At 32.1% G+C, this 26,274-nt stretch overlaps 1 protein-coding gene across 3 annotated transcripts in view; it reads left to right on the top strand.

The window, feature by feature from the left end:
• LOC132735747 (rootletin-like) overlaps positions 1-26,248 on the top strand; it is a 55,640-nt gene extending 29,392 nt beyond the window's left edge. For 2 of the 3 annotated variants that reach the window (XM_060722738.1, XM_060722736.1), the window contains 3 exons: positions 2,310-2,600; positions 4,100-4,141; positions 26,137-26,246. In XM_060722738.1, the coding sequence (XP_060578721.1) occupies positions 2,310-2,600; positions 4,100-4,141; positions 26,137-26,214 (411 nt within the window). In that variant the 3' untranslated portion in view covers positions 26,215-26,246. Of the gene's footprint in view, positions 1-2,309; positions 2,601-4,099; positions 4,142-26,136 lie in introns of all 3 variants that reach the window. The other variant, XM_060722737.1, reaches the window with a different exon arrangement.
• Positions 26,249-26,274: the final 26 nt, after the last annotated feature.

The raw sequence follows: 26,274 nt of genomic DNA, 5'->3' as shown, positions 1-26,274 counted from the left end.
TAAAAGTTGGAAAACCAGTTGATATATAGAACCTTGTCAAGAAAGATGGATACCAGCTTTGCATGGCATTAAATTTTACAAATGGCAATATCTGTTTTACAGTTAGTCTGGCTTTATACTGTTGGCATAGTTCTATTGTTGTTGTTAGCTCTTAAAACTCTAAATTTAATTTAAAGACATAGCTTAAGTTGATGTAGTTATACCCCCACCACAAAATGTGGGGGGGGCTATAATGGATTCGCTTTGTCGCGTCGGTCGGTCGGTCGGTCAGTCGGTCGGTCGGTCCGTCCGTCCGTCCGTCTCCATTTTGTGTCCGCTCTATAACTCCTATACCACTTGAAGGATTTTCTTCAAACTTGGCTCAAATGTTCACCTCAGCAAGGGGATGTGCAGAACCCATGTTGCCCATGTGTCAGCTCAAGGTCAAGGTCACAATTGAAGGTCAAATATCAAACACAATCATTTATTAGACAGTATGTCGTGTCCGCTCTGTAGGTCCTACAATAATTGAAAGATTTTCTTCAAACTTGGCTAAAATGTTCACCTCAACAAGGGGATGTGCAGAACTCATGTTGCCCATGTGTCAGCTCAAGGTCAAGGCCACAATTGAAGGTCAAATATCAAACAATCAAATATTACACAATATGTCATGTCCGCTCTGTAAGTCCTACACTAATTGAAAGATTTTCTTCAAACTTGGCTCAAATGTTCATTTCAACAATGGGATGTGCAGAACCCATGTTGCTCATGTGTCAGCTCAAGGTCAAGGTCACAATTGAAGGTCAAATATCAAACAATCAAATATTACACAGTATGTCGTGTCCGCTCTGTAAGTCCTACACTTATGGAAAGATTTTCTTCAAACTTGGCTCAAATGTTCACCTCAACAAGGTTATGTGCAGAACCCATGTCACTCTTTTGCCGGCTTCAGGTCAAGGTCACACTTGAAGGTCAAAAATTGACTTAGAAAATGTTCTTTAATATTAACATATATCTGAATATTTCTGAATCTAGGAAAGGTATTTGCTTGAAACTTAAAATATAAATGAAATGTCACAATTAAGATATGCTGGTCAAGTTTCATAACTCTGTATTGCATTTTAACAAAGTTATGCCCCTTTTTAATCTTCAAATTTACATACAATCACATATTAGACAATATGTTGTGTCCGCTCTATAAATCCTATACTAATGGAAGAATTTTCTTCAAACTTTTCTCAAATGTTCACCTTAACAAGGTTATGTGCAGAATCTATGTCACCTTTGTGCAGACTAAAGGTCAAGGTCAGACTTGAAGGTCAAAAATTGACTTAGAAAATGTTCTTAGATTAAAACATGTTCTTGAATATTTCGGAAACTAGCATAGGTATTTGCTTGAAACTTAAAAGATATATGAGGTGTCACAATTACAATATGCAGGTCAAGTTTCATAACTCTGTATTGGATTTTGACAAAGTTATGCCCCTTTTTAAGTCTTTAAATTTACATACAATCAATACTAGACAATATGTTGTGTCCGCTCTATAAATTCTATACTAATGGAAGGATTTTCTTCAAACTTTACTCAAATGTTCACTCCAATTGGGCGATGTGCAGAACCCATCTTACCCTTGTGCCAGCTGAAGGTCAAGGCCACACTTGAAGGTCAAAAATTGACTTATAAAAAGTTTAGTATATTGGGAAAATGAAAGGTTATTTGTAACTGTTTCGAACATGATTCGATAATAGATATTTTTACTATTACCTGTACAATTAGTCTTTTTTTCACCAGAGATAATTTCTTTTTATGTATTTGTGTCACTTAAGTTTTTCCCTTAACCACCTTTCCAAGTTGTCTTCTGTCAAGGACATTGGTGGGGGTATGAATCGCATTCAGCGATAGTTCTAGTTTATTATGTGCAAAAAAAAAAAAGAACAAATATTCTAAGCTCAACAATTACATCAGTTTCTGGCATTCACAATATTCTATGAGTGTAAGCACTGCTGTTTTTATAATGTTACAAGGAAAGTCTTTGCTGTACATTGCCCCTCAGATACCTATATAGGTTTGAATGCTGCCATGGACTATGAAGAAACTTGTAAGTTAGCTTACGAAGATTTATGCTTCTACTCGGGTGCCAGTTCATGCTTTAGAAGGGCAACTGCAGTCTCTCTCAGAGTACCAGTAGACTGAAAAGTCACCGTATGATCTTTATCGTATAAGAATGTCTTGAATACTTACCAAGTAGATTCTGAGAGAAGAAGCATGCTCATCTAGTGTTAATAATTTGAACCTGCGGTATATTAATCACATTGTTTTCTTTTTTCAGAGGCTCGAGGACTCTGTGTTGAAGGATAAAGACACTGAAGATTATACTGTCCGAGGCGAAGGCGACAGTCCATCAAAGATCCCGGCACGTATTCGGGAGATCATCACAAAGAATCTGGCATCGGATGACAAAGGTTTGAGACTAGCCAGCATGTCAACACCAACACCGCAACAGCTGCAGGAAGAAAACCGACTACTGTCGACAGAACTGAACCGAGTTGAAGATCTGTTGGCCGCAAGTAGGGCGGAGAGAGATGAGCTGGGCATCAAGTATAATGCTCTCAGTGAAAAGGTTAGAGAAATTTTCTTAGTTAACCAGACCTTTTTGCAGGTCAAAACTTCTTAAGAAATGGTTTTGAAAACCAGTCCATTATAAAAAGTTATTTGATTGGTTGAATTTGAAAATTGTATTTTTAAATTAACCAATCAAATGATTTTATGATTGTCTGGTTCTCAAAAAGAACTGAATTCCAATACATGCTTTGAAATTGTAGCAGTCCTTCCTTACTTCTACATTTTCCTGATTTTAGCTTTAATTTCTCTTAATTTTCATCATTATGGCTAGATTATATCTGTTTTTTTTTTTTTTAGTTTCCCTTTACAGAACTCTTTAAACTCATGCACATAATTGGTAGGTTGTGATATTATTTATATTTGAGTTCATGTTTCTGAGCTTACGCTTTCTCTGGAGTATTTCCGCTGTCCAAGATATTAATTATTCATCTTTGATACCCGTGAAAGTGTGCACAATCAAAGATTTAGTTAGCTCTCCATTTATTATACATTTTGTCAATTAGGTGCATGAATGAAGTAACAAGATTGTTATATAGTGGTAGATACAACAGTATTGTTATATCTGAATGTGAGATTTTCATTAACCTTTTAACTTTGGTTTCTTAGTATTTTAGATTTTTTTTCAACTAGTGCATTATGCCTGTATATTTATTATTCTATACCTTTTATAAGTTTAGATGTCTGACATTTTTATGTTAATTTAACACCATTGTTGCTAAAGTGATTTTTATAGTAAGGTTACATTTTAGAAATTGTGTGGCAAAGCATTGCAAAAATATATCTATATTTGAAGTAGTTAGGCCTGTTTATCATTAAGCCATCAGTTTACAAAGTTGATAGTGGGAGAAAGATGATTTGTAAATATTACAATGGTGTCACAATCATAAAGTAATTGACACAAGGCGGATTTTAATATTTTTACTTTATTAAGTGATTAAAAGAGGCATCTTGATAGGATGTGTAGTCTTTTGTTTTTAATCATACATTGTAAATAAGTCATATTATTGTGAAATAAAAATCTGTAAAAAACTTTTTTTTTAAAGTCTGATGACTGCCTTTTTGCAAGGTTATTTTTAATGGGTAAACAAACACTCAGGAAAATGTGGATCCATTTTCACCAATGCTGTACAGAAACTGCAATATTCCACGCTTTTTTCAATGCACTTCATGTACCGTATATTTTTTGTTAACCCTCTTGCATTTTATCAGATTTAATTCTCTTTTTTTCCCATCATTTTTATTCTTTTGATGATGCAAAGCCAAATTATTGAATGTTCTGTTTAGAAATTATTGTTATGGCATAATGATAAGTTTACTTGCATGTTATTATTTTGCGTTACCTCTTTTCATGCTTTCATACATTAACATTATTACCCAAGCATAGCCGTGACTTTTTTTTGGAAAAGTCATGGAGTTACTTAAGTGTTGCCAATGAATAATTCATCTGTCATGACATCATTTTGTTCAGTTTGGTACCCGGCATTTTCTCATTCACAGGTTCTCTCATTAGATGGTTCTGTGGCGGCAAACAGTGAAAACGTAGGAATCACAATTATACCCTCATTTTGATGTCATTATTTGTTTTTGCTTACCTCACTCACCAATCAGTTAGCTGTCATGGCTTATAAACATGGCTATAAAAACGCAAGATTACTTTTATCCTATGAGATGTTATTATATTATCACTCTGACCACGTTAACATAAAACTTGTTAGCGCTGACATAAATGATTTTTACATGCATTAAAATTATTGATCTAATTAAAAGTCTTCATACATTGTTTTCGTACATGTATATACTAATTAAATAAGGCAGTAGCATGATGATTAAATAGAAAAAAGAAAAAGTAAATTATTTCTATTTGAAAATAAAATTTTAAAATGGCGACCAGTCTGGTAATCCTAACTTCTGATTGGTTTATTTCTGAACTTGACCAATGGCAGAGATGCAATTGTAGAATGGTTATCATTATCATTCTCAGAGTTTTAAATCATGGAAAAAAGTAATCTTGGGTTTTCTGTAAGTCATTCCTTTAGCCATCACTTTAAATGTTAATATCCCATGTCACTCACTCTGCATTTTCATATTTTATTGTAAAATGTAAATAAGTTTGTGTTTGATTTATAGCTGCGATGTCTGGGTCATCGATTTAGAATTGATTTTAACACAGGTGCATCATTGGTATTTTAGAAGAAAAAAAAACTTGACATTTAATCACTATGATCTTCTCTTGGATCTGCGGCTGCCACACATTATCACATTTTAAATTCATTTTTCAAAAAAAAAATTGAATTTTGATTTTCAGTGTTTTTATTAGCAACACATTCTTATAAAAAAATAGTGTTAATCAAATCTACCTTTTTGACACATTATATTTTATTCGATACCCAATCATTTGGTTTGTGTTGTCTGCCAATGTATAAACTGGTGATGGAAATATGAAGGTTTTAATAACAGTGTTTACTTTTTATATAATCTTTGAAGTTCTTTTAATATTTGAGTGTTTAGATGTCAGATTTTTTGAGTGTTTTGGTGAACTAGTTGGAAAATAGTAGAGCAACCCAACTCAGCTGTGCGTCAGCATCGGGTAATACTTGGTAAAAGTTTTGTGTACCACTTTATATCTCATTAAGTTATTAACAATTTACATTCCTTCAAAATATGTAGAAAAATTTCTTTAGTTTTCTGGAGACTTTAAAGTGAATTGGTCCGTAATATGTAAGGTCTGAATAAGAAAAAATTTAATGATGTTATTAATATTTACATGTAGTAGCAAACCTGACAACAAGCCAAGATCAAGAAACATGATTTGATCCTACATGAACTAATTAAAGCAGATAATAAATTGTTCAAGAACAAAATATTATTCATTATAATTATGTATATATGTTCATACAAATGTTCATACAAAATCACTTAGACATCTATCAACATTTTTTCAAGAAATATTTTATAAAAATATCCAATTGATACATTTTCTATTATTTTTATCAATATTTTAAAATACTAAATGAAACTGTGCCCATTGTAAACCAATCCATTAAAAAGGACATGGAAGTAAAATGTAAAGAAAGAAAACTTAAAATGAAATGCATAATTTACATTGCATTCTTTGCGATTCTTGATATTAAATTCTGATTGTTTCTCGGGCTTAAGAATAGATAATATGCCTGTGCTGAAGTTTATTTATATCTGAACAATGTGACTTATCAAAGACTACCTGAGAAAAATATTTGATAGAGAGTATTATTTGAAGTAGTTACTATTTGAAAACTTCGACCACTTCGGCTTCAAACATGTCAATTTATTTTGTATTGATGAATCAAGCTTGACATTTGGAAGTGCCTGCAACTTAAAAATATTTCGAATGCAATAAAATTATTTTCATTTTGAAAGAAAACTTATTGATCTTTGTATACATTGCTGTGTAAATTTTATATTTGAGCCATGTCATGACAAAACCAACATAATGGGTTTGTGACCAGCATGGATCCAGACCAGCCTGCGCATCCGCACAGTCTGATCAGGATCCATGCTGTTCGCAATCAGTTTCTCTACTTGTTATAGAGTTTGTAAGCGAACAGCATGGATCCTGATCAGCCTGTGCGGATGTGCAGGCTGGTCTGGATCCATGCTGGTGGCAAACCCATTATGTTGGTTTTGTCATGACGCGGCTCATTTTACTTGTTCATGATTTTAGACAACATTTTGAAGTTGTTTTATACAGAGAACTACATATAAAAACATGACGTTTGAAAGAATTAAATGAATTATAAATGAGTTTTAATTGCTATTGTTATCGCAATTACTGCGGGTAGAACTCTTGAGGTATCAAATAGCATTATACTCGGGTTGCGGCACTGCCTGTGTGTCATATTAGTTTGATCAGTATTGAAGCATTTTCTATACATGTATGTAGTTTCATAGCAATTTGAACTTGTAACAGGAGGCTTTTCAATGAAAACAGCCATTTTACACAAAATGCTCAGGCAGTAATGGGTTATATACCTTAACCTGCTAAATGGGTGGAAAAGAAATGTATTTGCCTATCTTTGAATATGGACCAGTCAATTCAGTTTTAAGAAATTTCAATAACAAAGTATGAAAATTGAGTAACCAACAGTATAGAACCTGGAAAAGGTAGCAAATGCTTTTAAATTCAGTTCCAGTATTTTAAGACGGTTTTAGTGATAATTTGCCATCCCATGCCCGATTGCCAGAGTAAATAAGGTTTGGTTATGAAATTGTGCATGTCCAATTGCCACATACTTTATTGGAACTTTAAAAACTTTGTTATTTTCAATAATGGTACTTTGATATAATTTTTTACAAAAAAACAAACAAATATTTTGCTAAGATATGACTTTTTACACTGTAACACCTGTGAAAATAAGACTAATAACAGATCAAATCTTTGAGGTTAATGTAGTCCTTTTTCTATTGAGGACTTCAAAGATTACATACTTTAAACTTCCTGCAGACTTTACAGCTGCTTTTAAGTTGTTTTTCCATGAGGTTTTTTTTTGTATTTGTTAAGTTTAAGGATTGAACCAAGGATTTTTTGTTTTATTTCAAAAAATGAATCTCAATGGTTTTGCGTAGATGTCGATTTGTCGATATATCCAAAACAGTAATGTTAGAAAATTTGCTATATGTGACCTTAGAAGAATTGTATATAAATGTTCTTTGTTGATTTTTTTTCCCATTAAACAGATAAAAAATAAACCAGTAAACTTTGTAATTGAGCACTAGAGCAAGATCACTGATCTTAAATTGATATGTTTATGATTTTGAACTGTATTTGAAGAACACTGGAGTATCATGAAACATTCAAACTTACTTTTTGTTTAAGGAAATACAAATAAACTTTGAAAAAATTAAACTCTTAAATTTCAAAGCTCCTGTAGAAGTACTTAAGAATGAGTGCATTTTGTGCGAGTTTTTTTTTCTCTGATAAAAATGGTGGTTATTTTGTCTTTAAGAGTGCCTTAAGTGGTGATAATGGCTTGCTATGCCAACAGTATATATAGAGACAGGCTAGCCTAGCTAACCATCCATACAGTCTGCCTAGGTTTATGCTACTCACATCTATCCCTTAACCAGTTTAATTTATGTAATTGATTTGTCCAGCTTTTAATTAATTGGGAACAATCCATTTGAAAATTATGGGATTTCAATATATCAAAATACATGTACAAAAGTATAGGAAGTGTTACTAGCCTGATCTTACTTCACAGAAGTGCAGACTGTCCTTACCATATACTGGTGGCAATGGCTTGTCACTTGCTAAAGGTTATTTATGTATTTTGCCAATGAAACAACAGTTACTCCAAACTCCCAAAGGACAGACTGGTCCGAGTGCAAAAACATGAAACAACTCGAAACTCCCAAATTCACAGGTCTGAGTCTTAAAACAGGACAAGTTTGTAACTTAAGTTCAGAATGGTTGGAGTTAGAGGTATTTTTAAGCTCTCTGGAAGTTGACGTGACCCAAAAGATAGCAAATATAAATGAGCCAATAAATTGTCATGACAAAACCAACGTAATGCGTTTGCGACCAGCATGGATCCAGACCAGCCTTCGCATCCGCGCAGTCTGATCAGAATCCATGCTGTTCGCTTACAAACCCTATTACAAGTAGAGAAACTGATAGCGAACAGCATGGATCCTGATCAGACTGCGCGGATGCGCAGGCTGGTCTAGATCCATGCTCGTTGCAAAACCACTATGTTGGTTTTGTCATGACACGGCTCAAATTGATTTCATAATCCCTTGACATAATCATATTAATGCATAATCAATGTTGATTTAAAGCTTCCAGGCGTCCGGAATAAATAAATGTATAATTGTCATTGGCTTCGGACAATACTGATTGCATCAATTATAGTTCAGCTTTACCATGATTCCCCGCTTTGTCCAAATAAGTTATTGATAAAAAACCTAGCGTAATTTTGGTAATCACATTAATGTATAATAAATTAAGGTTAGAATATTTTCGGTCGAGGTGTAGGTATCATTCACTGGCGCTGGACAGGTTGTGATGTGTCAATTGTGTTTTAGTTTGACAGTACGAGATAAGCTTGTTTGTGTAGCTAGATTAAAGTTTTATAACATTAGGAAGACAAGAGGTTTGTTTATCTTTTTTTCCCTGTTCGATTGCGGGATTGATTATTTCTATTTTTGATACTGCAGATTTACTCATATACATATTCAGGTCTTAAATCAGCAAAGATTTTGCTGCAGTTTGTATTTCATACTGGGAATGACAATAGATAGGTTTGGGAGAACAGGTAACTTTTTGTCATAGTTTTTATTAAAATATTTTTTTTTTTTGTATGATTGTTATTTAAATAATAAAGGTCCTGTAAAATCAATAGGAGATTTAAAAGAAAATTCTAGTACTACTTTTGTGTAATTTAATTTTTACTGGTAAATATTAACTAAGTTATTTTTATAATCTTATTAAGCTTTGAAGAGTTGTTCCCCTTGTTATGTTTGTTAACATAATAAAAATTTAAGTTTACATGCATTAACGCTTTCTGCATGGGTAAGGAAAGCAATCATTTTAGTAGAACAATATTATTCCCATTTCAGCTAGTATTAATGATATATACATTGTCAGATTTCATGAATCAATCATTTTTTTTTGGTGAAAAACATGTTTGGTATGAAGTATGAATACATTTACAAGTCAAAGAATTAAAAACAAGAGCATTATTTATAAGTACAGAGGTCATCTTATTTGTATTTGCATCTTATTAAGTGCATGGTAGTGCTTAATATTTTCATAGAAAAATAAAGAGAGATCTTTTCCAAGTTATTTTTTATTCATTAAAAAAATATTTTTATTTTTTTATTTTATTTAATTGCTAAAAGAATGTTTTGACAAAAGTACGTTGGAATAATTATTATAAATAGAAGAATTTTGCCTGACAGTTAACAGAATTTTAACATTGTACTCAAGATTTTATATTTGTTTTCGTTCAGAGGATTTTTTTTGGTGATAAGGAAATAGTTTACTACTTTGGCTCAGATTTTTGTACTTGTGTTTAATGAACATGCACGTTTTGCAGATTTTTCCTTCCTGTAGTTTTATTTACTCAATTCTCAATGACATGATGAACGTATTTAGATAGAGAAAGTTTAAAATCGAGGAGAGGGTACAACACACTTAATAGTTGTCAAGTATTGAAAATGTACCATGTCATAAATCAACATTGATATAAATAAGTATTTATTTGACGTATTTAACGTACAAACCAAGCTTTAATGATTTTGTTAGGGACTAGAAGTTCGGCCAATATTTTTGTGACAAATTCGACTCGTAGACAATCAATTGGGACGATCAATATAAATTTTAGGCGGGTAATTCGATACAGGTCGGAACTTGTTAAAATAGCACTCTTGTGTTTAAAATGATATACAATAGAAATATGATTGAAAGGTCTTTACAAACTTGATCAAGTTTAATTAATTCGTATTGAAACGTCTTTTTTAATTATGACCCTCTCCATACAATACATGTATAACAATAGAAAAATACTTTCAATTAGCTGAAAAGTAAAGATGGTAATTTGAAACATTGTAAAAATTGTATGGTTTTATTATACATTGTTAGTCAGATATTAGCTATAGACTTTCATATTTTAAAGGTTAATTCAGCAATTCCATTCAAAGATATGAATTTGCCTGATGTAATTATGAAATAATTAAATTAGGAAGTTTTCTTATAGTTTCAATAGCAAAAGAAGCAGCAAGCAGTTATTTCATTGTATTCTGGGTAGTTTAAATAATTGTTGAAGGTGTTTTGACCTGGCCATATACCCTAGTTCTATTGGCATAGGGAAAACATGCTTCAAGCATCTAAAGAGCTCGACAGACCCATCCTCAGTATCTTTGAAACGCAAAAAAAATGAAAACTTATATAAATTTTTTTATCAAAACTTAGAAAAGGAACAACTAAAGAACTTGCATCACCAACTGAACAGTTATTATTGAATAGATGTTCCATAAGTATCATATCAGCTGATTATCTTTCTGTTAAGTGCACTGTATATACATGTTCAAATACTGTAAGTACTTGTTTCTAAGGTGCCACTCAGGGGCAGGGTTTAATTAAGTTAGTGTTTCCATGGATATTTTGCCTTTTTGAGTATATATTATGTACTGTTATATAAGTGTTTAATCAAGTGTCTCTCTTTTCTCTTTGGTTTTAATTATTTTTAGACCTTACCATTTGTAAATTATCAACTTTTTCCCCTTTGAAAGAATATTAGAACAGTAACTGTTAGTAAATACAGAATTTATCTTAATTCCGATTGTGTAGGAAGCTAAAATCTTAGAGACTTACTGTCAAATGAGCAATGAGTGTAAAGTTTCTTTCTCAAGGAAACAACGGCTTCCCCACGAAACGACTTGCCTTCAATGAGGTATGAACCCACATGGCTTAAGTGATCCTTAGATGATTATTCTGATGAATAAACCACCCGCCCTTGCTGCCACTAAATATTATAGAACTGTCAGTTGTTATTGATCTAAATGGTAAAATTTTTATAAGCAACTTACTGCTTATATTAATATAATAATAGAGTTTAGTCAGATGGCACCTGGTAGGCTCTGTGTCAACAATATTAGATGAATCATTGTTTAAACATTGTACGGTCATGTTCTGATATACACATGTACATGTTAAAACTCCCTTAGCCCTTCATGAGAAATTTAGCATTGATGTAAAAGGACCTATTAGTACATTCATCATTGTAATTAAAAAAGCATAAATCATTTATAATATATAATATGTACATTTATTTCTCCTTAAAGTTTGGAATACATTATCTGTTATTATTATGCTTTATTGTGTATGATTCAGCAAAAAATGAATAAGTTGTCTAAATTGTTCCAACAACATACATACGTATGCTTGGGGTTCTGCCATTAATATTTTAATAAAACAGCGACTTGCATGCTTTGAAATAATAGTATAATGCAGTAAATTGTATAGAATGGATTAAATGGACGCAAAAAGTTCTTTTGACAGTCCATTGTTTTCGTGCTACATGCCTCACTGATTATATTTTAAATCGTTCAGTATTTTAAATTATTGGTTCTAATTCTATTGTTCTCAATCAGCGGTGCCTTATTAAATTACTTTATACTTTCCCACTTGACTTTCTGGCACTTCGCTATTTTTCGAGGCGGCGGGCTTGTGCAGGAATTTGAGGATTAAGGTTTTTTCGAAAAAATATTTTTGTTTTTTATGCATGTGTTAAAATATACCTTTGGAAATTGTAAAGTATTCGTAAGATGAGTTACAGGCACAGCTTTCAAAGGGCTCGGCCCTTTCAAAGGGTCCCACTGTCAGAGGTATGCGAAACATTTTAATTTAGAAGTTTGTTAAAAAATTGTTCTCAAAGTTTCAGTAATGCAGAAGTACTGACTGTCATATTTTTGTTATATCATGAATAATAAGTCTTAGAAAAATGAGTTGACCTGGTAAATTAATTGAAAATGAAAAACTAATTATAAACTAATTGATAAACAGTGACCAATATGTAAAAAAGAATAGGAATAGAGACTTAGACTTTTCAGCCTAAAGTTCAAGTTGACCAACTGCAATGCTGGGTTAGATTGACTGTTACGCGTTGATGTATTTCGGCTGAAAAGCTTCCAACCTCAGATGCGAAATAAAATTGATAACCTCCATTTTTATTAGAAAACCAAATCCTGTCTGCTTTTAAATTTGGAACTTTGACCTGAATATAATAATTGTATTCATTCATGCCACATACAATAAAATGTGTTTATGATAAGACACAACTTTTGGATCAAAAGACTTACTCTTCCCGATCATGAATTACTTTTAACAGATATTTGAATTCTGAAATGATATTGTGATGTTTGGTAACATTAATTCTCTTCATGTCTTGTTAAGTAAGCAAAAAACTCCATCAGGATATGCTTGATTATATTCAAATAATAAAAAAAAATCTATATCAATGTTTTCTACTGGATATTTTATCAAGTGACCTTGTGAGCGTTATTTTCAGAAAGGAATACTGATAAAAACACTTGATGTAAATAAATTTGGGTACAGCCAGAATCAATCCTTATTAAGATTTGAATGATAAAGTAATTTATCTATAATTTGCACATATACATGTTCCTATTGCTTAAACTAGAGAGAGCATTATAATATTTTATTTACACACATGTATTAATTTTTTCGTAGAAGAATTGGTCAGTGTTGACAATATTTTATCAAAATAATTGTTTTCAGGTTTAGTAACTCCTTTATAACCATAAATTTTTAACATTTATACGTAAGAAATAGCAGTTTCATTTTTCTTTGAGGTAGATGTTATAAAAGCAACTTGAGTAATTTGAAATAATTGCATTCCATTGATTCTATAAACAACACTTAACAATGCTGAAGTTGAGACTGCAAAGCCAGTGCGACAGTTCCGAGCGATGCTTGAATTATGTCTTGTGGCAGAATGAATGTATTGGTACTGTATTAATTGTAATGTTATCATTTTGAAGGTTGCCCACAAAACATATATGAAGTAAAGAAGGACTTACCAAACCACGATTAATGGTTTTTGAATAAAAAAAAATCATGAAACACTGTTTTCTACAGCTTCTTTCAAGGAATAAGACTTTAGTGTAAATATACGATTGTACTTAAGACATTGTGAATTAAAATAAATTTTCTTTTTTTTTTTTTTATCAAGTCCATTGAGTAAAAAAGCAAATGTAAAAGTGACATTAACAAAATGGGGTATGACAATGATTAATTTTTCTACAGTCAATACATTACATTGTTATTAACCTATTAAAAGATTATTAGTGGAGAATTAAACTGTCAAAGCTGAAAAAACCAGAGTCTTATCATAGAAGAATATATTGATTTAACGTTTAAAAAGAATAAGCTTTTCTACAAAGACGTTACCATAAAGTTTGGAAAAAAAATGTTTACGGTTTTGCATCAATTGGAAAGAAATACTCGGGATCTCAGTAAATACAGGTTTTTTCAAATTTAATTGCAGGGTGCAAACAAACTTTTAACTTGGTGAATATTTTGATACAGGAACCACGTTGAAATAAGGCACCATGAAGTTATAATGAAAAAAAGTAACTCAATTTTTTGAAAATGTCTTTTTTAAAGTTTGACATTAGTAATTTAAGAAGGATCTCTTCTAAGCAAATATTAAGGAAAGGCCGAAAAAAAGATTATTCAATTCTTTTGATATAGTTAAATTTTAATAAAATTTATTGTTTGCTGTATTCACTTCATACAGTGCTCTCTTGGATTGTTCAGTTGTAAAATTGCCACACTGAGTGAATTAAATGATTTTATTATATATTGATAACTGTAATTGACAGAAAATGTTCCTTATTATATTAATGAAATTGTTACTTGTTTGATGTATTAATTTTCTATTTCTGATGTATGTACTAGAGTCATTGGGGAAGAATTATTGGACTCATTGCCATTTAATTGTATAATTTAAAGATTGGGCACATATTAGTTAATTCTTAGAAGGAGAGTTGACAGGTGATCACATTGAATAGTATCACAGGTCAAATGATGTTTCAAATGTTTCCAGTGTTTTACTGCTCAGGTGCTGAGTGACCAATATGGTATATTTAGTGTTATGGGCAATGATTTAGTTAATAAATGTTTCATAGCGTTTTGTGAAATTGTTAATTTGATATATTTATCACATGTTATATGTCTCTGAGAAACAGTATTTGTCTGTAAGGAACTCTAAGTCCATGGATGTGATTTAATTACAACAAGTAACTTGCTTAAATATATAAACTTTCTTTTTAAATTTAAAATATTTTTGTAACTTGACCTATTTTAGGCAATCTTCAGTCAATCTATAAACTTTCAGTTGTTGCTTTGCTTTACAATAAAGATGGCATTAAATTGAATATTAGCTATTTTCATTCATTACTATGCCATATATCATGGCACTGAAAACTTGTTACTGTAGATGAACATTTTTGTAAATTGTTAAATACATTTCTTTTTTTTAATTGTTTTTTAACACCTTTTCAATAGGATCTTATCTCCCTTTGTATACTGCTTTAATAAAATGTTACTGGTATTTTGTGGAATTACCATATTATATTAAAATTATATAGTATTTTATGAGACCAGTTCTATATTTATTTGAAAAAGGCTGTTGCATTAATTATTGTATGGATAGTTGAAGTTTTTAACTTTTTCCAAGTGCAGAAATTGCATTCCTTAATCAGATTACCTCCCTTTAGTGAATTATCTTTATTTTAAATTTTCTTACCTCTTTGTGTACGAATTCTACTATGTGAAAGATGTTAATGTTCAAGGGGAAGCTTAGACTTGACAACTAGAATTCGCGGGGTTCGCTCGGTTGAGGCGAATTCTTTATGTATTGATTTGGTGTAAATTGGCCAGTTGTCTCAGTTCATATGGATAAGTTCGTTGGTCACTTGTGGGAAATGTGATAGTACAGTCGACTTGCATATTACTAATTTATCATTCAGTTTGAATTACTGATTCAAATATTATATAGCTCTCCTTTTTGTTAGCTAATAACATTAATTTTAAGGACATGATGGGTTGAACATTTCCAGGGTTGGTACTCCAAGGCCTGGAAGTGCAGATGGACCACATTAGCCAAGGCATACAGTATACAAGATGATAATTACTTAGTTTGTTTTAAGTCATTTAGGCCACTTCTTTTTTTTTCTTGGTTTTTACAAAATTTTTTTCCAAATGTTCCACTGGGTGGTCCGAAAAACAAAACAAAAACCTCAACGAGGTCCATCGGGTATTTGTAAAAAATCTTGTATCGGTGCACTAACACACTATTTTGTCACAATGTGTCATTTTCTCATTGACATAGGCAAAAACGTATTTAACATCTTTTTATTGCTTGCGTTGAATTACAAAACTCGTATGACATTGTTTAATATTGTATTCAGATGAAAACATTGTACTGTTGAAGTATTTTCGATTCATGACTATTCACGAATTCGAAAAACCTAGGGCTAACGACCGTTTTCGGTACTTTCTGACATAGCTCTGAGGGAATTACTAATGGAGTGTTTATAGCGAACTCAACGTTTTTCGGCCTTTTTTTTAAATTAAATGATATAAACACTTATTTCTTATAAGAATTATCAATATCCATTGTTGATAATTCCATACAAACAATTAAGTAATACCAGTTTCGCAGAAAATACCTTATTCTATTATGTCGATTCCCACTACGTCGGTTGCATTTTATTGATTTCATTATAAAATTTTAATTTTTTGAATAATTTGCAATAGTATTAACGAATATTAATATTTTCAAACATCAGTTTTTTTCACCTTAACGGTAATGTGATTAGAAAATAGGCTATTCTCGTACTGTGTTCTGTACTTCATTTCGTTGTATGTCCCCAGAGCTAAACGGTAACGTTACCGGACAACGTGGTTAGCTTAGGTTTTCGAAAAGGTCAATTGACTAGTTACAGTATTGAGTCTCACTCAGATATGACAGTTTCTACAGCCTAACGTCACCAAGTCCAGTGCTGGGCTAGCTCTTCTAGAACGCATGGCCAAGTGTCTGGAACGTTTGCTTGTTTTATAAAGCAGCACTTTCTTCCCAGGTTCTTACTGATCTGTGATGTCGTGTCCGAACGGTCCGGCTGGCATTTTCCGACGACAGAAATACATTTACATTACTAGAACAATATGTCGTCAATCCAACCATTAAACTTCTCGGAGGATACGGCTCTATGCCGTGCCGTGTCCTTCATCAAACGGCCAGCCTTTCAAAAAAGCCGTTCTTGGTTTGGCAATCTTTATTCAACAAATTACTTGTGAAATTAAACAGTGCCGCTCAGGGCGCCGCCATTGTTGTTTTACATGAACTGTGGTGGTTCCAGGTAGTCGATATGTTGTGTCTTTAAGATTCGTACTCAAAGATATTCAATTTTCGTACTCTATTTTCGCGCTTATCGGATATTTTTTTTGATCGGTAGGGAAAGAAGTGGATTTCGTTTTATTTCTTTTTCCAATTTACAATATTTTCGGCGTCGCCGGTTTTGGAAACCAGAATATTTAAAGAAGTGGCCTTAGGTGGATGCAGTTGCCGAGATTATGGTTAAATCCCTGTATGTTAAAATGCGCGTTAAATTCAAAGAGACATAAGTGGAATTTGTCAGTATGTTATTCAGTTCAAAACTTCACCAGGCGAAATAATAAGATTATTTGGTTTATATTATATTTTTATCTGTCTGTATAGTCATTTTCTAGATGTATTTTTACATCTCATGTAACTATTTCATCTAAGTATTTGAACCCTGATACGATTTTTATTGATGGTCAGTTATGAATTGCTTTTCCATTTGCCTCATGAACATAATTTTTGCTTAGCTGTGTATGGTTGAGAATTGGTTGAACTGCCAGGTTTTCTACGCAGTTGTTGTGTGCTTTTATTCGCGATAACTAGTTTTGTTTTCTGTGTGTCAATTTTTACGATAATATGCAATTTGATTGGATTTGGGCGGTTTTTTTGCTCATTCTGTCTTGTGTGTAAGCGTCATCTTGTCTGTTTACTAGTTTGTTATTTATTGATTTAAGAAGTTTAAAAGCAGGTTTACTCCCCCTGCATTGATAGTGATTAATTTATTTCATCCTTGCTTTTTTTTGGTTCAATTTTGTGGTATCTGTTTATGACCAATTTTAATTTTTCAATGATTGCTGTTTTAGTGAAGATTACTTAATACTTCTAAGGAAAGGATTGGTTACAATTTCATTCTGATTCTGCGGGAATGGATCTTGTTTTTAATAAAGTGACTGATTTTATAATTTTGAATTATTTCATTTATATATATAACGGATAGTTAGAGTTGAGTTCACTTTAAACTTTGTAATCTTTTTCTGTCGACTATGTTTGTATTGAGAGATTATTTTAAAATATTATTGATTTAGCTTAGTATTTACTATTTTGAAATATATTACTGTGTTTGCCGGAGGACCCTTAGCTAGTTTTACTCATTTTTCAGTGTTTACATTGCGGTCCTTATTGTTCCATTTCGGTGTAATCATTTCGATAATGTTTAAATTCGCTGGCGAGGAGAAGGTTCGATGCGAGTAAGACCTTGTATATATGGAACGTGTCCGTGTACGTCACCTGCAATAAGACCGTTTTGTTCTTTCACAATTTGCATGAGTTGACCTTTGGTCCATGATTGATTGTATTTCAGTTTGCGCTGATAGAAGCTGGGATTGTCGTCCCACGTATCTCGAACGAAACTTAACGCATTACCGATCGTAGACTGCCAATCTCTATACCGGTCCTCTTGCATTTGCTTCATAAACGCTATTTGCACTTCGTTTTCCAAGCTTCAATTGTTTAGGAGATAAATTTTATAGCACAATGTATAGAGTTACAAATATCAAAGACATTTTAAGGCCGGGATATCTTATATAGTACTTGCTCTTGTTTTTGAATAATTTTTATGGGTGGGGCCCCCCCAGTACGAGCAGGAGAGCCATATCTGGTTATATTGAAGCATTTATATAGCATTCATCTGATGACAGGGGCTCTGAGAATTTATCCACCAGTCGCTTTATTATAACTGTTTTTTTTTTCAATATCGTTCCAATGGAATCTTCTGTTTTACTGATTGAGTCCGGTGATTAAGGTGTATTTATTGTTATGAACCGAAGTCGGGGTGTATGGTTGACACAGAGATTAGGTTTGCAAGATCGCATTTGCAGAAATTTTCTTTGTAGGTCAGGTCGGGGTATTCGGGGATCAGAAAATTTTAATACAGATTCTTTATAGTAAATTTACATCTCGTTAATATAGTTATTACAGTGCTAAATTGCAAGTTATATCTTTTTCATACTACAATGCTTCTTACCTATCAATAGGATTTCAGCTTAAAAGATGAAATGCGATCGTAATTGAATATGTTAGCAAAAATAAGACATTTTTTTCAGTATTTCGAAAAAAAACTTGTGATTTGAGCGAAAGAAGATATTAAGTGCAATTTTTCATTGGAACTTAGACATTGGACTTAAGTTGGGATAATTCTCAAAGTGTATGAAGTTTTGAGGCATTTAAAATATCGTTCTTAGAGGTTTGATTATGGTGAAATACATGAACTAGTAGATGATTTTTGTCTTTATATTTGTTCCCTCTTTGAACTGTATGAAAGAAATATTTTCTAATCAAGTGAAAAAATAAGGAATTGTTCTGAGGAACAAAGTTATATAGCTTGTGTAACGAATGGATGATGTTTTACTGAACTAACAATAATAGTTATAGATTTTACTTGTTAAAGATAGAAGTTAACATAAGTGAAGCAATTCTTAGTCCATGGACAAAGTATCTCTCGGACGGATTGGCAGACGTCTGCGATAGAGTTGAAAGAAAGTGACTCTTTTGTCACCAAGGTCAGGGGCAAGCATTGACCTTGCTGACCCGGAGATGACGACCTCGACTGGGCTGGTGAGACAAAGAGTTGACAATGTTAGTGTATAACTTTGGTTTCTTTTTGTTTCAATTAATGTAACCTTTGTGTTTCTGTTGCATACCATAATGTTGTTGTTTTTTGCCACAATGTTGTTGTCTCTTTTAGTACAAGCACAGGTTATCAGACTTGTTTTCGTTATCAATAGGAAGCATTTTTTAAATTTTGGGTTCAGAGTTTTGAAGTTGTATTTTGCTGTACCAGTCAAAAAATGCAGCATTTTAATTGGTTAACTTCAATGTTAATCTGTTTAAAGAGCCAATCAGATCATTTGATTCTAGACTGGTTTTCAAACTCAATACTTTTTATCTCTTTAAGATCTGGGCTTTCATGCTCGACTTTTCTATGAAAGGGGAGCTATCCTACTCGCCCCGGCGTCGGCGTCGGCGTCGGCGTTGGCGTCACACCTTGGTTAAGTTTTTCGTACCACCCCACTTTATTTCAGAAGTATTACAAGTATGGCTTTGAAACTTACCATACTTGTTCACCATCATAACCTCCATCTACAGACAAGAGTACATAACTCTGTCAAGGTTTTTGACAGAATTATGGCCCTTTTTTGACTTAGAAAGTGTATTGAGCTTGGTTAAGTTTTTTGTACCACCTCACTTTATTTCAAAACCATTGGAGGTATTGCTTTGAAACTGACCATACTTGTTTACCATCACGACCTTCATCAACAGACAAGAGGACATAACTCTGTCAAAGGTTTTTGACAGAATTATGCCCCTTTTTGACTTAGAAAATACATTGAATATGGGTAAAATCCACTTATTGCCTTAACCCTTTGAGATATTGCTTTGAAACTTTTAATGCTATTTCACATCATTACCCCCATCTGTACGCAAGAGAAGGTAACTCTGTCAAGGATTTGTTTTAAAAATTAAGGCCTTTTATCGACTTAGAATCTTGGTTAAGTTTTTAGTACCAGTCCACTTTTGACTGAACTGTTTGAGATATTAATTTGAAAGTTGGAATACTTGTTTACAATCATGATTCCCAAACATGTCCAGGAGAAGGTAATTCTGTCAAAGATTTTATTTGAATTATGGCCCTTAACTGTCAATGTTTTGTATTATAGGCAAGCACTAAAAAACTTAAAAAATCTAAAAAAATTCATTCCTATCCACTTTTTCACTTTACCATAAATTATGTCATATAAACATTGCTGTAATATTCAAGGGTATCAAACAACTAGTTCACTTTCAAATACAGAGATTCTTGTATTGCCTTTTACTGCAAAAACTTTTTTTATACAGTCGAGCGCGCTGTTTACGGACAGCTCTTGTTTTATTCTTTTAAGACCTTTGATTATTTTGGGAAATTTAAAGGTATCTGATGTGCAAAAACGAAGAAATCATTCAGAAAGTTGACATTGGTGACAAGTACTATAGCCTGTTCAAAGCAAGACAGTGTTTTTTCAGGAAGAGTATTAAAAAAAAGTGCTTAAGAGCGATTTTATGGCGAGCTGTGGAGTACTTAACATCTTTGTAAAGTGCTTAAGGGATTCAGCTTTTTTGCGTTCTTGTAAAAAGTTAAGGCTTTACCCACATTCAGCAGCTAAAAAACTGTCAAGAGAAACGATTTATGAATGCCAATATATCAAAATATAAGATTTATACCAGATTTGGGTACATTTAAGGTTGTGAGATGGTTGTAGAGGGCCTCGTACGATGACAGCCCTCTTGTCTGTTGATAGGATTTTTAAGATACATTAGTAATTTTAATGCAGTTTTCATTTCGCTATTTGATTTAAAGCATTACTGTATTGATTCAGATTATTGATTTGTACAGTTTGGCATTCTTTTCAAGTTAGTTACGTCAAGTTGGCATTATCTCCTGTTTGTCCATGTAGATCTCTTTTAATAGAAATGTAAATTGCATACGCAAGGCCTTTTTTTTTGCTTGAGGAAGTTGGGTCCGTATTTTTGAAAAAGTTCAAGCTTGAACGTAATTATTCTTGGTGATTTTCTTGTCACATTTAGTGATCTATCAAGGTAAATATAGATTTATAGATTATACTGTATTGATTTCAGTTCGAGATAAATTGTTGTTTTTTTTTTTTGTTAGAGCGGTTTTTTTTTTTTTTCAAGATTGCATGTTTTGCACTTGTTATAACAGATAATGCCTTTTGCCAGGCAGTTTTTCTTACTGCAAAAAAGAAAAAGAAAATGTTATAGATATGTCAACATTGATTAAAAAGTTTTAAATGAATTTATTCAGACTTTTTTTTTTTGTCTATGTTCTTTAATTATTGGTTAGATACTTGTACCCACAGAATCACGAAAAAAAGTGACTTCCTTTATATAATATAAGCACCGATTATCATAGTCTGATTTTAGAGCCTGATTGTTTAGTTTAGATTGAATGATTTGAGCCAATTTCTGTGACTTTTTTCCGGTTACTGAGGCATTGGTTTCGTTTGCATTGTTTGTATATAATATTGATTGTTTTTTAATTGAACTTCTTTTAACGGAAAACTTTCCCAGGTTAGGAGTACTGCTGATTATGAAATTGTTACAAAAATGTTTAGATTATTGTGATAAACTACTGGGCATTACCTAAGTTGTGTGTCCTTTGGGTACTTTCCTGCTTACTTGGGGTGATTAGTTCACAATGAAGTGAGGAAATTGAGTTGATTCAAATATGGCTGAGTAAGATTTTGAAACATTAAAGTAAACAATGCATTCCACTTTTTCAGCAGCTTTGTAATTATGGGACACCTGACCGGGGACTGAATTTGTGCTCTAAATTTACTATGGACTGTTCTACATTATAATGGCTTTCCTTTATACATTTTTCAGTACAATATATGTAGAAAACGAATAAAATAGATCTTAGACTTTATTTCCCTTTAAATGCTGATCTGCTATATGGCTTGGACAGCTTGTCGTACGATTGTGATAGAAGTGATTTTATATATATCAGAATTTATGCCAAATTTAGTAAATTCCAAGCCGGGACTGGTCAGACGTTGGTGACTTACCTTGCCTATAGGCTGGTGGGGTAATTCACTGCTCATGTGTACTATTTAGGGTTAAAAGTTTAGGACTTCTTATCTTAAACTGAAATAATATACTTAATTTGTTATGCTTTTTTAAAGGCACAGTTCAGATTAGGGTTGTAAATTTTGATTTCCTGCCAAAGACAATGTGGGAATGTTTTGTCATAAACGTGCCATTATATTTTCTGAAAAAATTATAGTTACAGGCTCCTAGTAAAGTTATGTAATATTTGTTATATATTGTTTGTTATTTAATAGTACATGGAGAATCAACTTAATAGTCTGCCGTTAGTAGAGTATCGAGTTCGTCTCGCACCTATCAGGTTCAGGCGAGATGGTCGTATTTAACAATAACGGAGAAAGGACGTTAAAATGAAACGTACACAGTGAGTTGTCCAACCAAGCCGATGCTTAGGAATAAAAATATACATATTATTGGTACTTGATATATCAAATAGGCCTTAATAAGAAAGTGTTTGTTTGCTGCGTCACAAATGTTCAGTTCTACTTCAGTACTTACTTGGCATAAAAGGGCTGGGGTTTTTCTTTGGCATGGGGTTTTTATTTTGAAAGTTTTGAAGTTTTACATACATAGTTTAAAAGATATAAATATGTATTTGATTATAAAAACAGTGAGAAAAAGTATTACATTTGTGATGTGTTTCTTTTGCGGCTAGAGCTTCAAACAAACTATTATTATTACTTTATTATATAGCGTTATAGAAGTTTATGAAACTTGTATATATATTATTTGGTTAGTTCTAAACTATGATTTAAATGCTGAACAGTAGATAATAAAGTATAAAAGCTGAGCACATTAAATTTTGCATTCAAAAAGCTTGGCTTTTAACCGTATTGTCCTGTTAACTAATAAGTACATTTGATAAACTTGCACTGCAATTGCCATTTTAAATTTTTGTACTCATAATTTTCCAATAGAATTACATTCATTTGTAAGCTGATTTCTTTTGTGTAAAAATTATGGCCTAACTTGTGGAATATTATTTACTCTACTCTTTTGGCTTAGTTAGCAGTTGGTTTTAGATTTCTCGCCCAATTGATGGCAATTGTTTTTGTTTCACTGTTTATTAAAACTGTGATTGACACAATTTTTCGATACCATCGTCATTCTGCTGATTTACTTCCAGAACTCTAATAATAGGGTGCTAAAATGTTTCCATATTACACAGGATATCAAATATTGCTAGGACACAATACTTTCTTGAACAAATGTTTGCTCTACTCTTTTACCATGCTGTGTAAGCGCTTTTAGTAGACTGGGAATTTTGCTTATTTTTTTCTTTGCTTTACTCTTGATTGCATGGAACATAATGAATCTGATTTTTCAGGTTTGGCTCTTTTGTAGTTTTTTTGATGTTTATTTAGGCTTATTACAATTGTTTAGATACTGTATTTACTTTGCCTCAGGATCTTAAACAAGGGTTAGATAATTCTGTTCATTTAACAGGGACGGTGTTTTGTATATTTTGTTAGAGCAAACATTACATGTTATAAGCTAAACTAAGGGAATGCTACAGTTTTAAATTGAAGTTTTAGAGGTATAGAGTACCACACTACTTTTATTTCATTTTAAGAGAGATAAAAACTGCTAAGAACTTAGCCAGTCGAAAGAATAATTAACATTAGAAAAAATGACTTTAAGTAAAGTGTTTTTTTTACTACTCAAGTGAAGTAATTATGTTGTATTGGAGATAAAGGGGTTAATAAGTATTTTGCTGAACTGTCACGTAACACTTATTAATGTTTAAGTTTTTGTAGGGCATGTCCATCAGTATTCTGTTGTGGTAATGACATTAGGTTGTAAAGTGGTCCTATTCAGTGTTTGTTTGTCATTGTATACCCATTACTAGATCGGCTTTGTTATTGTAACAATGGCTGATAGTTTTAGTACTTTACGCTTGGTGACGATAACATATTAAGGCTGTGTTTGACATGTTGTTAGCGCTATAAGATTATTTAGACGTCGCCGTTTAAGTCTTTAGACATATCATGATGCATTATGTTTTTATTATACTCCGATTGGGCCTGAGTAAGAATGTTACAATTTTTGAAGTTTTGAATTGTAACAACAGTAAGTTAATGTATTGATTGTTTCTTTGCAGTTCAGTTATTTCTTTTTAGACATCTGCAAAATGCTGAACAAGGATTAGAAACTGGTCCATAAACAAAATGGGCTTTTAGGCTGTCATTTTATGAAGATCAATGCAATAAGAACATTCTTGTGTCGAATGACTTATTAATTAAATAAATTCTTAATCTGCTAAATTTGTGTAATGGAATTGCCTAATTCTTTGAATGTGGACCAATCCATCTCAAAATGATTTGGGATTTCTTCAAGAAAATGCTACCAACAGTAATTTAGAGCCTGGTCAGACTTAAAATATATGTGTTGTATTTGTGAATTTGGGGGTTAGCAAGGGTTCGCAGTAAGGGCACTGATAGTGGAAAATGTACAAAATGATGTTTACAAACTTAAAAGCATTAGAGTCCGAACTAAACGATGTTTTACAAACTTAAAGCATTAGAGTCCGAACTAAACGATGTTTTACAAACTTAAAGCATTACGAGTCAGAAATCTAAACGATATTTGCAAACTTAGCATTAGAGTCTGAACTAAAAGATGTTTACAAACTTTAAGCTTTGAGTCTGAACTAAATGATGTTTACAAACTTAAGCTGACTAAAAGATGTTTACAAACTTAAAGTTGAGTCTCACTACAAGAATGTATGGATGAGTAAATATCTTCACCTTGCAATATAGCAAAATGAGGAAGGAATTATGATTAGTCTGTTATAAGTCTATTCGTGGAATAGATGTTTTTGTTTGCTTTAATTGTTTAGATTTTTACTCGGGAGCGCTTTGAACGGTTACATAATATTAGTCTGTAATCGAACAATTTATATTCTAACAGGTGACCTTTATATTTGAATTAGAAGTGAAATTAAAAATATCCTTCTTACTTAGAGTCTGAGGGCTTTGGGAATGGAAAGAATTGTTATTTTGACTTCAAGCACGAAGGGTATTAACATAGATGTTTTATGTTTATCTTTGATATATTAGGCAAATTTTGTATAATCTGCCATCCAATTTACAGAAATTATTGAAAGTTTTTATAAGAATTTCAATAGCATTACATAACCAGTGAAATAAATAAAATATTTGAAATCAATGGTTATTAAGTTTAAGGGTGATATTACGAGGGCCGTTGCATAGAATTATAGGAAGGGTTGTGAAGAATTGTTAAAGTTATTACAAGTGAAAATCTGGAGTGAAACTGTAGGCACTGTGAATGTTTGAATGTGTGAACTTGTCTTAGAGAATTTTTGTAAGTACAGGTTCATTGATATTATCACAGGTAGAAGGGATTTAGCATTTTGCATGCTGATCAATTAATTTAAAACTTATTATGAATATTAAGCTTTACAATAAATCATTTAAAGCGTGTGTTTGAATAGTGCTTTTGTTAGTTTCATTGAATACAATTTTAGAATAGTGTTAATTTACAACGCTTTAGTGAGTGAATATATACAATGTACATATATTATACAATAATAATTTTATTCAAATATTCATGGATTAGTTTTCATTTGTAATTTTGTATTCAATGTTCCTTTTTTTCTTCAAAGAAAATGTAAGTTATGGATTTTTATAACATTATTTCATTAAATTCTTAAATTTCTTTATTTTGATTTATTCATTTATCTTCACTTTCATGCATGTGTTATATTATGTTTTGGTTTATAACAGATTTCTCTATCAAGTTTTATCATTTTTTTGTGTCATGATGACATATTTTCCAGTTTTTCCATATTTGACTCAAATTCTAGCCGATACAATGCTGAAGAAACCAAATTTGTGAAACCTAAGCAACGCATATGAGATTTAAGTTCAAAATAAGAAAAGTTCTTTATTGTCTTCAGCCCAAGTGTACAAAAGTTGTACTGAATAGAGAGATTCTTAACTATTTTCTTTTCATTTTCATTATCAGCTTGAACAGTCGTTGAGGGGTGACAGTTTAGACGCCAGTGACTCGACATCAAAACCCCTTCTTCAGCAAAAACATTGACTTGAGACGGAAGCTAGAAGAGGAACACGCCATTCAACAAACTACAGGCGTACCAAAAGG

The sequence above is a fragment of the Ruditapes philippinarum genome, unplaced genomic scaffold, assembly GCF_026571515.1.
Source record: "Ruditapes philippinarum isolate M1 unplaced genomic scaffold, ASM2657151v2 ctg201_1_1_1_1, whole genome shotgun sequence".
Classification (NCBI taxonomy): domain Eukaryota; kingdom Metazoa; phylum Mollusca; class Bivalvia; order Venerida; family Veneridae; genus Ruditapes; species Ruditapes philippinarum.
This window is presented reverse-complemented; position numbering and strand designations above follow the sequence as displayed.